A 15,184-nucleotide genomic window follows, 5' to 3' on the forward strand; every position below is an offset into this window, starting at 1 on the left:
CACCTGTCCCATTACCAATCCTTCCCTATCCACCAGTCCCATTACCAACCCTTCCCTATCCACCAGTCCCATTACCAATCCTTCCCTATCCACCAGTCCCATTACCAACCCTTCCCTATCCACCAGTCCCATTACCAACCCTTCCCTATCCACCAGTCCCATTACCAATCCTTCCCTATCCACCTGTCCCATTACCAATCCTTCCCTATCCACCAGTCCCATTACCAACCCTTCCCTATCCACCAGTCCCATTACCAATCCTTCCCCATCCACCTGTCCCATTACCAACCCTTCCCCTATCCACCAGTCCCATTACCAATCCTTACGCTATCCACCAGTCCCATTACCAACCCTTCCCCTATCCACCAGTCCCATTACCAATCCTTCCCCTATCCACCAGTCCCAGTACCAATCCTTCCCCTATCCACCAGTCCCATTACCAATCCTTCTGGTATAGTAAACTCAGAGGAACCTTTTGGAGTATATAATTGAAGGGTGACTAACTTAAGAGGTACACACTAGATCCCATTCTGCTGCGAGAGCTACTCCGTCTTCCATGGGGTGGTGTGCCCGTGTATGCGTGTGATGGCTTCATTGTAGAGGTTCGCATCTGAAACACAAGGGACTGTCATGCACTGGATCATCCTTCTTTAGGGACTTTTTGTTTTTGTCAATGTAACTGTTTTTATCTTTTGTTTACTTTATTTTTTTTATTCATGTTTACTACTTTAATTTTACGTTTTTTATATTATTTACAAGTTGATTTTCTATGCCGTTGGAATGACGCTGTTCCCTCCAAACCACACACCTATTTCTAAACACACTCTGAAAATAACTCGAAACTGCATAACTATCCAAGTAGTAATCGGAAAAATGCTAATCAAATGTATTAATTTTTTCAACAGCTCCTCTTACTTTTTACCAGGAAACCATGCCGAGTATTTTTCTATATTATGCTTCACTCCTGGCCTCCCTCTTATACCATGCACACCAGTTGCCTCTATTTCAATCTTCTATCAATATTTTCATGCTGACTGCTCTTTTGAACTTTCTAATTGCATGCCTCCACCCCTCCCACATGACTTTCTACTCTAGCTAATCTCTGTGCTATCCAAATCCCTTATGCAAGAGTTTACCATCATCTTCATTCTTTCATCCCTTTCACTGGTAAACTCTGGAACAGACTTTCTTCGTTTGTATTTCCTCCTGTCTATGACAAACTTGTTTAACCCCTTGGATACGGATTTCCTACAAGAAGACATCACCAAGCTACAGGAGTGGAACAAAAAGTGACTGCTACAATTCAATGAAGAAAAATGTAAAGTCCTGTACCTTGGGAGGGGAAATCTGGTATACCAATACCACGTGGGAAACACTCCACTATCCACCACAGAGGCAAAGAAAGACCTGGGAGTGTATGTAAAGGCCCGTCCACACGATCGAGCAGTGCCGTCGAGCACAGGCGAGCGGTCTGCCCATTGACTGGCTTACCGCTTCTGCCCGCTGAAAAACTCGCTGATGCCCACTGAAAACCTAGTAGTTTTTCAGCGTGCACAAGCGAGTTTTTCAGCGGGCACAAGCGGTAAGCCCGTCAACGGGCAGACCGCTCGCCTGTGCTCGAGGGCACAGCTTGATCGTTTGGACGGGCCTTTACCAGGCTGCCAGTGAAGGCCAAATCCGTGCCAATCAAAGCGAAGGGGCTGAGTGGAGTATCAAGACACCTCTCCAGCAAGGTTAACCCTCTCTTCTGGCCACTCTTTCTGTACTCTTTTTGCTGGTACAGTGCTTGGCAGGCTACTTTGTTCTCTGCTTTTGTTGACCTTGAGAGGAGCAGCGAGTAGTGGGCTTTTTTTATTATTGTTTCCTTTTTTGTGTGCCCTTGAGCTGTCTCCTTTGTTGTAAAAAATAATAATAATAATAAAAAGAAAAAAATGAAAGAGTATTATGTCCTCACAGTATAAAACATGGCGTCCTCACTCACCAAAGTCATCAGCCTGCATCTGGGGGAAGGTTATGACGCTCTGGGCCATCACCTGCTTCCCCTGCGCCACACCGTGCACCTCCACCATGCCCTCCAAGTTGTCCTGCCAAGGGAGCAAACACACACACTTAACATATCGAATCATATTTTAAAATATTTCGTCGCCTCAGTTCAGACATTTGCTGAGGCTTTTGTAGGAGTTTGAGGCATTTCCAAGAGTACATAGTTTTGTGACCCTGGTGGTAGTCTGACTCTTCCTCTGTACCATGAACCTAAAGAAACACTCATTAGAACCTGACTGACCCCCTCTTTGACCTTAAGAAATAGTTGATGTGAGAACTGAAAGTGTCTTAAAATACCAACCATCTTAAGACGTGGTGTATGTTTCCCACTTTGCAACAGTTTATATCATCACATAAAGCATTTTTTGAGGGAGTCGTTTTTCCCCTGGATGCACTTCGGAGCAGGCCAGGGATGTTATAAGCAAGGGTGTGGAGTCGGAGTTGAAATCTTCCGACTCTGGGAAATTTTAAAGATGCGCCTGACTCCGGCCCCCATGCCCCACCCCCCCTCCAAAGCAATTTATTTATTTATTTTTTTTTTATTTATTTTTTTTTTTTAAGATGCTGCCTGTAGTGCCGGTAGACTCTCTTAAGGTCCTTTTTCTTACATGTATTTACATCCAAATTATGTGTACTCTATATTGACAACATCTAGATACTGTAAAAGAAAAAAACTTCATAACTACATTACACGATAACTGATTACATTTAGGAGACGGAGTCGGGGGTATTTTGACTGACTCTGACTCCGGCCAAAAGTAGCCGACTCCACACCCCTGGTTATATGAGCAGACAATAAGGAGCAGTGATTAGAATGCCGAGATACACGTGACAGGTGAGGTAGAAAGAGAGGATACCAAGGGAGGAGGTGATGAGTGTGCTGAGGTGTGGGCGTGTCAAGAGGAAGGCAGCAGAGGGAGGAGACCAGCTGGAAGACTAAAGAAACCCAGGAGACGGAGTGTGGAAGAAGACATGAGAGGGAAGAAGATCAAGGAGAGCATTTGTGTTGTGGTTCAGCTATCCAGAATCATGCTTTGCTCAACACATATAAGTTTACCTGCAGAGGGTTCGGCAGGGTCACCTTCACCATCTCACCGTCGCTTGCCTTCACCGTCAGCGAGGAACCCGAAGAATCAATCTGATGGATACACAAATAAATCAATTACCGTATTTTACGGCTTACAAGACGCTGCATCTTGGAAGACGCACCCTAATATTGGAGATAAATTTTGAGAAAAAAAAATTGTCATTCTCACACAAGAACAGCTTCACCATATCCGTGAATTTATGTAACCTTTTCTTAAAACTATGTACTGTCTCAGCACTCACCACAAGTTTGCTGGAGCACTCACCACAAATGTACAAGTAGGCAATTTCGACTACTGTTGGTAAATACACACACACTGAAACAGTGGGTCCCCGACATAAACATGGCGGCATGTAGGCTATTGGTTTGTTAACATTCATCACTCGTCCAATTTTGTCCGTATGGCGAAGACATACTAGTTGGTGGTTAGTAAATATACTATACAGCTTTCATATGTGAGCTAACCTTATGCTTCAGGCATAGGAGACAACACATTGACACAGATTATGTTCTGTGACAAGAGTGTTTAGGGACTATAGTTAAAAATGAGATCATATGAAATTATATATATGAGAATACATTGGTATTAGTATGTAAGGGTTAATATTCGTATAGTCTTTGACCGAGGTACTTTGCTTGTTTTCTCTTATGGCCACTTTCACAGTCGTTTTATTTGTGTTGATTGTTACCAATGGCGGCGATCGCCGCTTTTGAATTTCCACTTAAAATTGGCCGATGGGGTAGTGGTGGCTGCGGGGTTAGCCTAGCCCCGCACCTTACCACACACTCTCAACACCTATCGCTTCCTCTGCAACCGCCACTACCCCATCAGCCAGTTTCACATGGAAAACTGCAGCTTTGATCGGTGCCATTGGTAACGATCAAAACAAACAAAACGACTGTGAAAGCGGCCCTTAAATACAGGTAAGGATGTTGACAGGATAACTGTGTCTGGCAGGCTATTCCACAAAGCAATCACTCGGACTGAGAAGTATTGCCTACGTATTTTTGTGTTGCTGTGGGGTAGAAATATTCTGTGTGAATTTCCACGGGTCCTAGAGGATGTCTGGAGGGAAAATAACTCAAGAGGGTTGCACAGGAGAGAGGCCATTGAAAATCTTCCAGACCTTAATTATGTCAGCTCTAAGCAGTCTGCCATGCACAGAGAAGAGACCCAAGGCATCCAGTCGGGAGGCAGAGTCAAGATGCGAAAGTCCAACAATCTCCTTGGTCCATCGTCGCTGGACTCAAGCATGTCAGTATCACCTACATACCCTGTGTGTCACACAACTAAGCAAAATTCCAGCACAGGATGGATGCGAGAGGCGAGAACAGATTTCATAAACTCAGGCTCACGGATAACTGTGCTCTTAAGTAAATTCGACCAAATTCCTGCAGCTTTATTTGCAAGAGAGCGTACATGGAGATGAGACCTCAATGAAGTAGCCTATCCACTTGAACCCCTAAAGCTGATGCAGACTGCACAAACTGTACAGGATTTCCTCTAATATAGTAGTCAGAATATGGACCAAGATTTGGAGCAGATCCTCGGCAGAACCTAAGAACACGGGTCTTGTCTGAGTTGAGCCTGATCCCCCACGATTCCGCACGTGACACCAGTAGGTCTACATCTCTGCACAGAAGCAATATCTAACAATGTAAGAGAAGGTGTAGTCTTATTTATCTTTTGGTATATTTTCAGATCAGCGAAAATTTAGTATTTACAGGTCTGACCGTTCTATTTCTGCCGTGGTAGACGGTCACTGTTCTTCCCCTAAATCTATTAACAGTGGTGTCCCACAGGGTTCTGTCCTATCTCCCACTCTTTTTCTGTTGTTCATTGATGGTCTTCTTTCCAAAACGAACTGTCCTATCCATTCCTACGCCGATGATTCCACTCTGCATTATTCAACTTCTTTTAATAGAAGACCCACCCTTCAGGAACTTAACGACTCAAGGCTGGAGGCTGCAGAACGCTTAGCCTCAGACCTTACTATTATTTCCGATTGGAGCAAGAAGAACCTGGTGTCCTTCAACGCCTCAAAAACACAGTTTCTCCACCTATCCACTCGACACAATCTTCCAAACAACTATCCCCTATTCTTTGACAACACCCAGCTATCACCTTCCTCAACACTAAACATCCTCGGTCTATCCTTAACTCAAAATCTCAACTGGAAACTTCATATCTCATCTCTTACTAAATCAGCTTCCTCGAGGCTGGGCGTTCTGTACCAGTTCTTCTCCTTCTCCCTGCACAGTTGCTGTCCATATACAGGGGCCTTGTCCGCCTTATGGAGTATGCATCTCATGTGGGGGCTCCACTCACACAGCTCTTCTGGACAGAGTGGGCAAAGGCTCTTCGTCTCATCAGCTCTCCTCCTCATACTGATAGTCTTCTACCTCTTAAATTCCGCTAATGTTGCCTCTCTTTCTATCTTCTATCGATATTTCCACGCTGACTGCTCTTCTGAACTTGCTAACTGCATGCCTCCCCCTCCCCGGCCCGCTGCACTCAACTTTCTACTCATGCTCATCCCTATACTGTCCAAACCCCTTATGCAAGAGTTAACCAGCATCTTCACTCTTTCATCCCTCACGCTGGTAAACTCTGGAACAATCTTCCTTCATCTGTATTTCCTCCTGCTCACTCGACTTGAACTCTTTCAAGAGGAGGGTATCAGGACACCTCTCCTCCCGAAACTGACTTATCTTTCGCCACCTCTTTGGATTCTTTTTTAGGAGCAGCGGGCTTTTTTTATTAATTTTTACTTTTTTGTGCCCTTGAGCTGTCTCCTTTGCTGTAAAAAAAAAAAAAAAAAAAAAAAAAAGACCGTGAGCCACAAGTTAATATAAATGAGAAAAAGGGTTGGTCCAAGGACCAACTCCACTACAGTAGTTACATGCGTGGAATCACTCTCAGAACCCCCAACCACAACCCTCATCACTCTACTGTTCAGAAATCCATGTATCCAAGAGTAAGGGATCCCCTATACCAATGTGGGAGAGCTTGCTGATCATAATGTTATGATTAACAAGGTCAAATGCTTTACTAAAATCAAATAGTATAAGGTCGACCATATGCCCCTGATCAAGCCAGCAGGTGGCGTCATCGTATGTTAAAAGGAGCTGATCATCAACTGAGTGAGCCTTACGGAAGCCAAACTGATTAGAATCTAATAAGTCATTATCCACGAGGAAAAATGTCAGATTGTTCGCAATAATACGCTTGAGACACTTGCAGGATGCTGAAGTGAGACTTATTGGTCTGTAATTAAGAGGGGAAGAACGCACACCTTTCTTAAAGATGGGAGCTACTTGGGAAGACTTCCAGACTGATGGGAGTTCACCAATTTGGACTGACTGATGGAAGAGCCAGAGAAGGGGGTATGAAAGGGATGAGGAGCAGTGTTTGAGCAAACAAGGGTGGATACCATCAGGCCCCATACTGCTGGAAGGATTTAGATCACGCAGAGTATTGGCGACATCAGACAGATTTATAACTAAGTTACTCAAGTTACCTTCAAAGTGCTGGTGCTCTACTGGATTGTCAGGGGTACTGGTAGAATATACAGAAGAGAAGGCCTTAGTAAACAAATCTGACATTTCTGGGTTGGAAGAACAAATTTCACCCTAGGGTTGTTTAAGGGGTCCTATAGTGGGTCGTCCCACTTTCTTGTTACGGATGTAAGCATGAAACAGCTTAGGCTTAGCCTTTAGGTTAGAGATCAGGTGGGATTCACAGGCTTTCTGGGACTGATAGGAATAGCTTCTATACTCATAGCTTACATCTAGAAAGGAGGACAAGGCTATCTGGGCGACATCTGAGTTCCTACCCCATGACTGTCGCATTGCCTTATAATGAACCCATGCATTGTGACGCCTCCTGACCAGTTCAGCCGGTGGTTTAGATTTCCAAGGGACTATAGGGCGGTCCCGGGCCACTCTGCTATGAATATACAGTGAAATCATTGCTTGCAGTATTTCTAGAAGTCTATTGTAAGCAGCTTCCACAGACATGTTTCAGAACTCGTAGTCAAAGTCATATTCCAAGAGTGAATTATTCATGGCTCGATAATTACCCATGTGCCATAGTATAATTGTCTTAGGAGTCTGAGCTGGAATGAGACTATGAAAAGTATAAATAAAGGATATAAGGAGGTGTTCACAGTTGGGCAAGGGAGGATGGAGCTGCACCTGAGCGACCCTGTCGTGTTCCGTGGTAAATACCAAGTCAAGAATGTTGTCCACTCTTGTGTTAGTCGGCTCTGTCACCCACTGATGAAGACCAAGAGACATAAAGCAGTCAAGGAAGGAGGAGTCGTGGGCAGTAGAGGCAGTGGGCACGTCACCACACCAGTTAATACCTGGTAGATTGAAATCTCCCATAAGGATTAATTCCTTACCAGGAGCAAAGTCCTCCAGGAATGATTTAAGTTCAACATCATGTAGTTCGGAGTTTGAGGGAGGGCGATAAGCTGCTAGAACATATACACCATAGGAAGGCAGGTGAACTCCTACTAAGTTTCTGACTGGTAGGTCCAGTGCAAAATATGCAATAGTGTTGCGTATATAAAGGCAGGTACCATGTTTGGCAGTGGTTTCTGATGTATCTCTACGCACTATGTTATAGCTGGGAATGGCAACTAAAGAATCAGGAACAGAAGGAAGAAGCCACGTTTCAGTAACAGCTAAAATACCAATCTTATTTTGAGACAGGAAGTATGAAACTAAAGTTACTAACTTATTACTGATACTATTTACATTGATCTGAGATAAATTTTCTGTGGTAAAGGGACAGAGCGGGACACAGCGCCATTGGACGGCTGGCCATGCTGGGCACCGCCACCAACGTCACGAGAGGCAGAGTCAGCAGAGCCAGCCGGCAGCACCCACAGTGCCCACAGAATGCTGGCGCCTAGCATACAGCTCCAGCCTTTGCATATATGTTAAATCTTTGTTGAAATAGATATTTTGACATTACTCATTGGTCCTCAAAGTACTGGCTCTCTGAAGCAATTCCTGTCTTTTGTCCATATTTACACATTTGACTCTATAGATACCTTGCTCACGATTGATGCAGTATATATCAGACAGAGGGACAAAGTAACAGCCTGATCTGTCTTTGCCAAGGCCTCAGCATCATTGGTGGCCTTGATGCCCCGAACAATTAAGGAGTCCAATCCTTTTTCTCTTCTTCTCCATCTCAGTGATCTCCTTCCTGATCATAAGGCTAACAGAAACTGGGTTGAAGTTAGTCTCTAGGAAATTGCAGTGCTGGGTTAAGGGAAGCCCTGGCACCACCAGCATTCTTAAGTGTCTGGATAGCAGTCCAGGGAAGGTCTATACAGATTGTAGAGTCATGAAACCAGAGGGCATCTATCACAGCCAACAGAATCATCATTAGTTTCACCTCCACACGTTCCACAGTGCCCATCAGTACAAGTATATACTAAGGTTACTATTATTTGAACTATTCACACTGATATTAAAATTAGAATGAATAAGAATGGTATATACAAGGGCATAAGCTACTCAGTGTGTGCCCTCGGTGCTCATCTCCTCCATGTTTAATATTATCTGGATGTGAACCTCAGAAACAGACATCACAAATGCATTCCTTCCTCCCTTTTCTTCCTTTCTTTTCCATTCATTTAATTTCCCTTCCCTTCTTCCTTCCTTCCCTAATTCCTGCCACACTAACACTATCACACCACAACCGCCATCACCATTGTCACCATTCTGGCATGAAAAGGAAGTGGTGGTGATGGGAGAGAGAGAGAGAGAGAGAGAGAGAGAGAGAGAGAGAGAGAGAGTATGAAAGCCCATTCCTATACCAAGGATGAAGTATTCGTATTTGAATACATTTGATTACCACATTCGGATGTATTCACATTTGAATAATTATTGATAGAAATGAAAGCATTCTCATTCATATTCAAATACAGGGAAAAAGTATTCGGTAATATTCTAGTGTTTGCCCATACTCACCCCTCGCAACCAAAATTGGCTAGGGGGCCATTGAGACTTCGGGGAATGTGGTGGTAAACATGAAATGCGTCACAAATACATAGTTTTTGAGTTATGGGGGGGTTGAAAAATACCCTAGATGTAGGGAAATTAATTACAATTACTTAGATGTAGGGAAATTTCATACATTACGTTTTTTTTACAACACACGGAAACCACGCAATTTCACTCACTTTCCATACCAAAGGGGGGTTTGACGGGGGCGAAGCCCCCATTACAGTATTAAGGTCATAATGAAGCATCTAAACGGTAAGTAATTTACGTCATAGGAATCTTGCAACCGTCATATACGACTATGTATTCACTTACTGGTAGCACGTACGAACGCGTGAAGCAGGTTTGGTATCACGTACGAACGCGTGAAGCAGGTTTGAACCCAGGTTACTTGTGTTCAATTCAATGTCCCTCAGTTAGCTGTTAGATCATAAAGTTGTAAAGTTTGGTTGGAGTAGTTTAAATATGCTCCCCCACCCAAATACCCCGACTTCCCGCAGGTCCCCCAAGATCGTTGGGGGAAGGGGATTAATTCGGCTTCTTCTTTACTTTTAAGTACTTCCACCTTCATATTATGGTTGAGGGACATGTATTTTGTTTTTTAACTATGATATATGGAGGCATATTATTGTATTCTGGAGGCACAGCCCCCCCTTGGTTAGCAGGGGGGTGCTCCCCCACCCAAATACCCCGAGTTCACGCAGGTCCCCCAAGATCGTTGGGGGAAGGGGATTAATTCGGCTTCTTTACTTTTTTTTTTTTATGATATATGGAGGCGACATCGTATTCTGAGGCTGAGTCAATATCCACAATCACCTTGTATACTGGGAATGTGAACCCGTGAAGCAGATTCAAAATGCAGTCAGTAAGGATTCATGTGTACGAACAGCTCATGCAGGAGGTTCGAGAGCCTTCACTTGCTCTAGAACCCGCAGTACTGTTTATGGCGTGGCGTAGGACAGATCACGGCTAGCCGGTGGTTTTGCTTGTGTCAGTGATAAACAATGAAGATAACTGTGTTTGGTGCCGTGGACTCTACTTGGAGGACAGAAACCTTGCGATGAGGCGACAACCTACTAGAGAGAGAGGGCATGAGTGTGGTGTAGGCGGTTTATGGGAGCGTAGATGGCCTCCGGCGCCACACCAGATGGTGAAGTGAGCATCGTTTGGTGGGTTCACTACGCTTCTCTCCCAAAACAAGCTTGGGGATCCAGTGAGTGCGTGGTTTCCATATGGGAAACATTAAATTCGTCGCAAATGCTCATTTTAGTGGTGGTGGGAGGAAAAATCCCTAAATTTAGGGAGCTTCCCTAGATCTGGGGAGTTTTTATCCCCCCCCAACCCCCACTAAAAGAAATACGTGATTGCGACAGATTTCGTGTCCCCCACCCGAAACCCCGTACTTCCACCAGGTCCCCAGGCTTGTATGGGGGGGAGGGGGGAGTGTGGGCAAACACTAGAATTTTACCAAGTATTCTTATTCTGTGAATAATCTAACAAATATTTAAAAAATAATTATCAGAAATAACAGCAGCTTTTCCTTACAACTCCTGGCTCCTCCTGGGCTGTATTTAAGGAAAGTGTGATATCCCTGTATTGAATGCTGGCAGGCCCCAGTCATAAGTCACTTTTCATGAGCTCATTTTACTGCTGCGTAACTTTAGAACAGTAACGTCAAGGTATTTTTCAATGAAAAGTATTCATGAATACTTTCAATAAGTATTCGTAATCGAATTGAAACCATTTCGTTAGACATGAGGCAACTATTTCCCATTCGAAATCATATTCATTAGAATTCAACATATTCGTATTCGAATACACGACTCATAATCACTCTACCCCTGCCCTATACATGTCATAGATGGGCTGAAGGTACTGAACACACACACACCTGAGCCCTAAATACACCTGTCGGTAAAGATTCGTTTTAGGTCCGTGCCAGTATCTCATAATCTACTTTAAGAAACATCACTATCTCTTCATATATCTTTTCAACAAACCTTCAACAGTCATGGAAACACTTTGAAAATCCAATTCAAGGACTTTTTTTTTTTACGATAATACTTTATAAGAAGTCCGCCTCCTCCTTCGCCACTCCAGCCCCCCCTACCCCCCCAAGACAAGCCTGGGGAACTGTGGGGAACCGGGGTTTGGGGGGGAAGCCAGATAGTGATGTTTCATAAGGTAGGTAATGAGATACTGGCACAGGACCTAAAACGAATCTTAACCCACCTGTCGCCTTGCGTGCAGACATGACAAGCTCGTGACACAGGCAAGACGAGGTGCGGAGGCCTTTGCCAGCACACTGCCCCCCTCACCTGGGCCACCGTGCCGGCCAGGACCACCTGCTGGCCCGCGTACATGGGGAGGAGCGCGCCATTGACCCTCATGCTGTGCTCGGTGGGCTGGAACACCATCACAACGCCTCGGAACAAGGGACCTCAGCGTCACTCCTCTGTTTACACTTTTTCCCGCCCTCGTGCGTGCCACTCACTCACTGTTACCAAGACCAAATTATCGTACTTTGCACATTATTGTCGTACTCAGCACATTGTACTCCTAGCTCCCCTCTTCTGGCCCAAAGCTAAAGGACTCACTTAAAAAAAAAGATATTTAATTGTACGTGTTACTAAAATCGTTGATTATTGATGTCTTTTGGCCCTTCCGCTCTCGTGTCTTGGGAAAAAAAAAAAATGCAAGCGAGCTTTGTTAAATAATTTTTCTCACAAGTTTTTCGTTAGTATTTAGAAATCACATATTTTTCTCACATCTACAGTACATAGACAATTTTGACTTAGTATTAGTATTTAATTAACCCTAGAAGGGTATTCCTGTGCCATTTGGAATCACACAATTGCGTGATTCTAGTTTTCGCGCGCATTGCTCACACAGCAATGGGTATTTTGCAACATTTGATGTTTATATCCTCTGTATTCCACTTGCTCTCGTAGGGGAAGGGTGTGTGTCAGTGCTCCGCATTTGTTTCTGAGTAAGTATAGTTGTGTATCCAATTGCAGAGCTGCAGGCGCGACTTTAATTTTTTCAGGTGCGACTTTGACTTTGCGACTTTGCCGCCGGATCTGGTGCGACTGCGACTTTGCGACTCTATTTTTGGCCCCCCCAGTGCGACATGCAACTTTGCGACTGCGACTTTTTTTTCCCGGTGCGACTCCGCTAAGTTACAAAGTAAACTTTAGCGCGATAACAGAAACATGCTTTTATAAGGCAGAGAAACACATATTTATTTATTTCCCTGATAAAAGTTTATCTCGGTTTGCGGCGGCGGTCAGCTTTTCGGTGTGCCGGCCTTGGCGGGGGAGGCGAGTGGGCTCGATGTTGCCACTCACTCACTCTTCACTTTATTGATTGATTGATTGATAGTTTATTGTTCCCAGTAGGCTTTCATCCGCTTCTTAGCAGCCTCACTCCAAGCTGCTGTCTTTCTTTTGCGTTTGCCCATAGTATCTGATATAAGAAAAATGCACCGAAAAGCAGTAATAAAGGAGAAAACGAGAAACAGCTAGCACGTGTGAGGGGCGGCAGCGCGCGTGCGTCCTCCCTCTCGAGAAAATCAGCGCAGTGTGTCTTGGCTCTTGTGGCCGTGGGTGGGGATGTGGAAACTATCTTACAGTACCATAATTAAAGGCGGACACACACTATGCGATGCGGCCTGTCCGGCGGCCGAAAGTGGGCGGAGCCCCGTCGGCCGGATGAAGCATACACACTGTGAGGCGGCCTCACGGAATACCGGGCGGCGGCCGCGTCACTCTGAGCCCCACCGCCGCAGCGACAACAACACAATTAATGTTTTACGCCCACAAACATGGATGGCCCTTGTACAGATCAATAAAACATATCCAAAAGTCTTTATTTATTCAGACGTCAGACATCGTGGAGCGTAAATAATGTGTACAACACGGCTGTCAGCGTCGCTCTGAGATAATTCCCGCCTCAAGGCCGCGCCGTAACGTCATACACACTGTGAGGCCGCGGTCCGCGTCGGACGGAATTTCAAACATAAACAGAAGGCCATCGGGCCGCTTCGTGAGGCCGCGCCGCACAAATTGCACCCGTGCACACTGCCTTAAGGCAGTGTGTACGGGTGTATAATTTGTGCGGCTCGGCCTCACTAAGCGGCCCGATAGCCTTCTGTTTATGTTTGAAATTCCGTCCGACGCGGACCGCGGCCTCACAGTGTGTATGACCCTGTGGCGCGCAAGGCAACTCTATACTTGCCTTGGTTCCAGTCACGTGTGGTGCGTGGAAAGTATGAGTCTGCACATGCGTCAGTGTTAGTGTGATATGTTTGGTATTTTTGGCCGAGTGTGTTACAAGTACGCTGACTGTTTGCGTCCTGTAAGTATATGTGTGGGTCAATGTCAATGTAAGTGTATGTGATCTTGTACAGAATTTTAAACAATATATATTAGACTAAATCACACTATATATGTATTGCCTGGGGGTCGGGATGCACAGGTACATATAACTCTGTGTCGGGATGGCATATATACCTTCAAAAAGTGTAGCCTCGCTGCTTATATATAATATATATAATTAACTCGATCCGTCACATTGGCCCCGGTTGAAAATTAATCCTTGAAGCTTCTTCTGTAATTATGGTCATGATCTTCACCCATTGCTATTTTGAATAATGCTGAACACACACACACACACACACATGATTTAAAGGAAAAGTTGGACACACACACACACACACACACACACACACACACACACACATGATTTAAAGGAAAAGTTGGACACACACACACACACACACACACACACACATGATTTCAAGGAAAAGTTGGATAAGAGCGGATATGGAAACGGGACAGCGCGAGCTTAGCTCTTTTCCCGTATGTCACAACTAGGAAAGTATACGTACGTAGAACATTTGCCGGGGCAGGAGAACGATGGGAAAGGCCTCTCTTTTTTTTTTTTTTTGTGTGTGTGTGTGTATTCACCTAGTAACTCTAGTAACCCTAGTTATACCTAGTAACCCTAGTTATACAACTAGGCTATATATATAGTTGTATATATAGGGTTACTTGTCACCACAACACACCAACACTAACGATTACACTCGATTCACTTCCCTCCCCTGCACACTCGGCTCCCCGGCCCGTCCCCCAGCAGCCAACAATTAAATATGCGTGTTATGCACTTCTTTAGTGCCCTGCGCATTATTATCCAGATCCAGATCTATTTTACAACAATAAATATTTCAATTCAATTCAATTCCAGGTGAATACACACACACACACACATTTGGAAATGGGGTCAGAAATGGGAGATGAAATTCAACGTGAGGAAATGCCATGTTATGGAAATGGGAAAAAGTGTAGAAAGACCAAAATGGAAAATGGGAGATGGTGAAATATTAAAGAAAGTAAATGAAGAGAGAGACCTGGGAGTAATAATGCAAGAATATGCAACCAGGAAGTCATATAAATCGGATCTTTGGTGATACATATAACATGGTGAGAAATATATAGGCATAGCATTCCACTACATGGACAAAGAAATGATGAAAAAATTAATAACTACTATGATCAGACCTAAACTAGAATACGCTGAAGAAACACATAGTAAAACTAGAAAGAATACAGATGATGGCAACAAAAATGGTTCCAGAACTGGAGGGACTGACATGAAGAGAGACTAAAGGAAATGGACTTGCCAACACTAGAACAAAGAAGATCAAAGAGGAGACCTAATACAAATATTTAGGCTATTGAATAAAATGGAAGAAGCAGATAACGAGAAATTGCTACTAAGAGAGGAACCTTCCTGCAGGAATACTAGAGGACATAGTAAAAAGATTGATTGGTTGATAGTTTATTGTTGAGGAAGGGAAGATGCCCAAGAGACATAAAGAAATATAGCTTCCCACAAAGAAATATAGAGGTTTGGAACAGATTAAGTGAAGAAACAGTATCGGCGAAGAGTGTGCAGAGCTTCAAGGAAAAGTTGGATAATTATAGATACGGAGACGGGACCACACGAACGTAAGCCCAGCAGGCCCTG

The 15,184-nt window shown here is 44.3% G+C and overlaps 1 protein-coding gene across 1 annotated transcript; it reads right to left on the reverse strand.

Annotated features, from left to right (window-relative positions):
- Positions 1–469: 469 nt before the first annotated feature.
- LOC126982342 (uncharacterized) lies at positions 470–11,655 on the reverse strand. The gene is made up of 4 exons (XM_050834362.1): positions 11,473–11,655; positions 3,101–3,181; positions 1,982–2,084; positions 470–610 (listed from the first exon to the last, which is right to left on the reverse strand). Exons 1-4 carry the CDS (start codon positions 11,569–11,571, stop codon positions 543–545), a joined length of 351 nt encoding a protein of 116 aa, XP_050690319.1. The 5' UTR covers positions 11,572–11,655; the 3' UTR covers positions 470–542.
- Between the last annotated feature and the right edge of the window lie 3,529 nt (positions 11,656–15,184).

Source organism: Eriocheir sinensis, chromosome 50, assembly GCF_024679095.1.
Source record: "Eriocheir sinensis breed Jianghai 21 chromosome 50, ASM2467909v1, whole genome shotgun sequence".
Classification (NCBI taxonomy): domain Eukaryota; kingdom Metazoa; phylum Arthropoda; class Malacostraca; order Decapoda; family Varunidae; genus Eriocheir; species Eriocheir sinensis.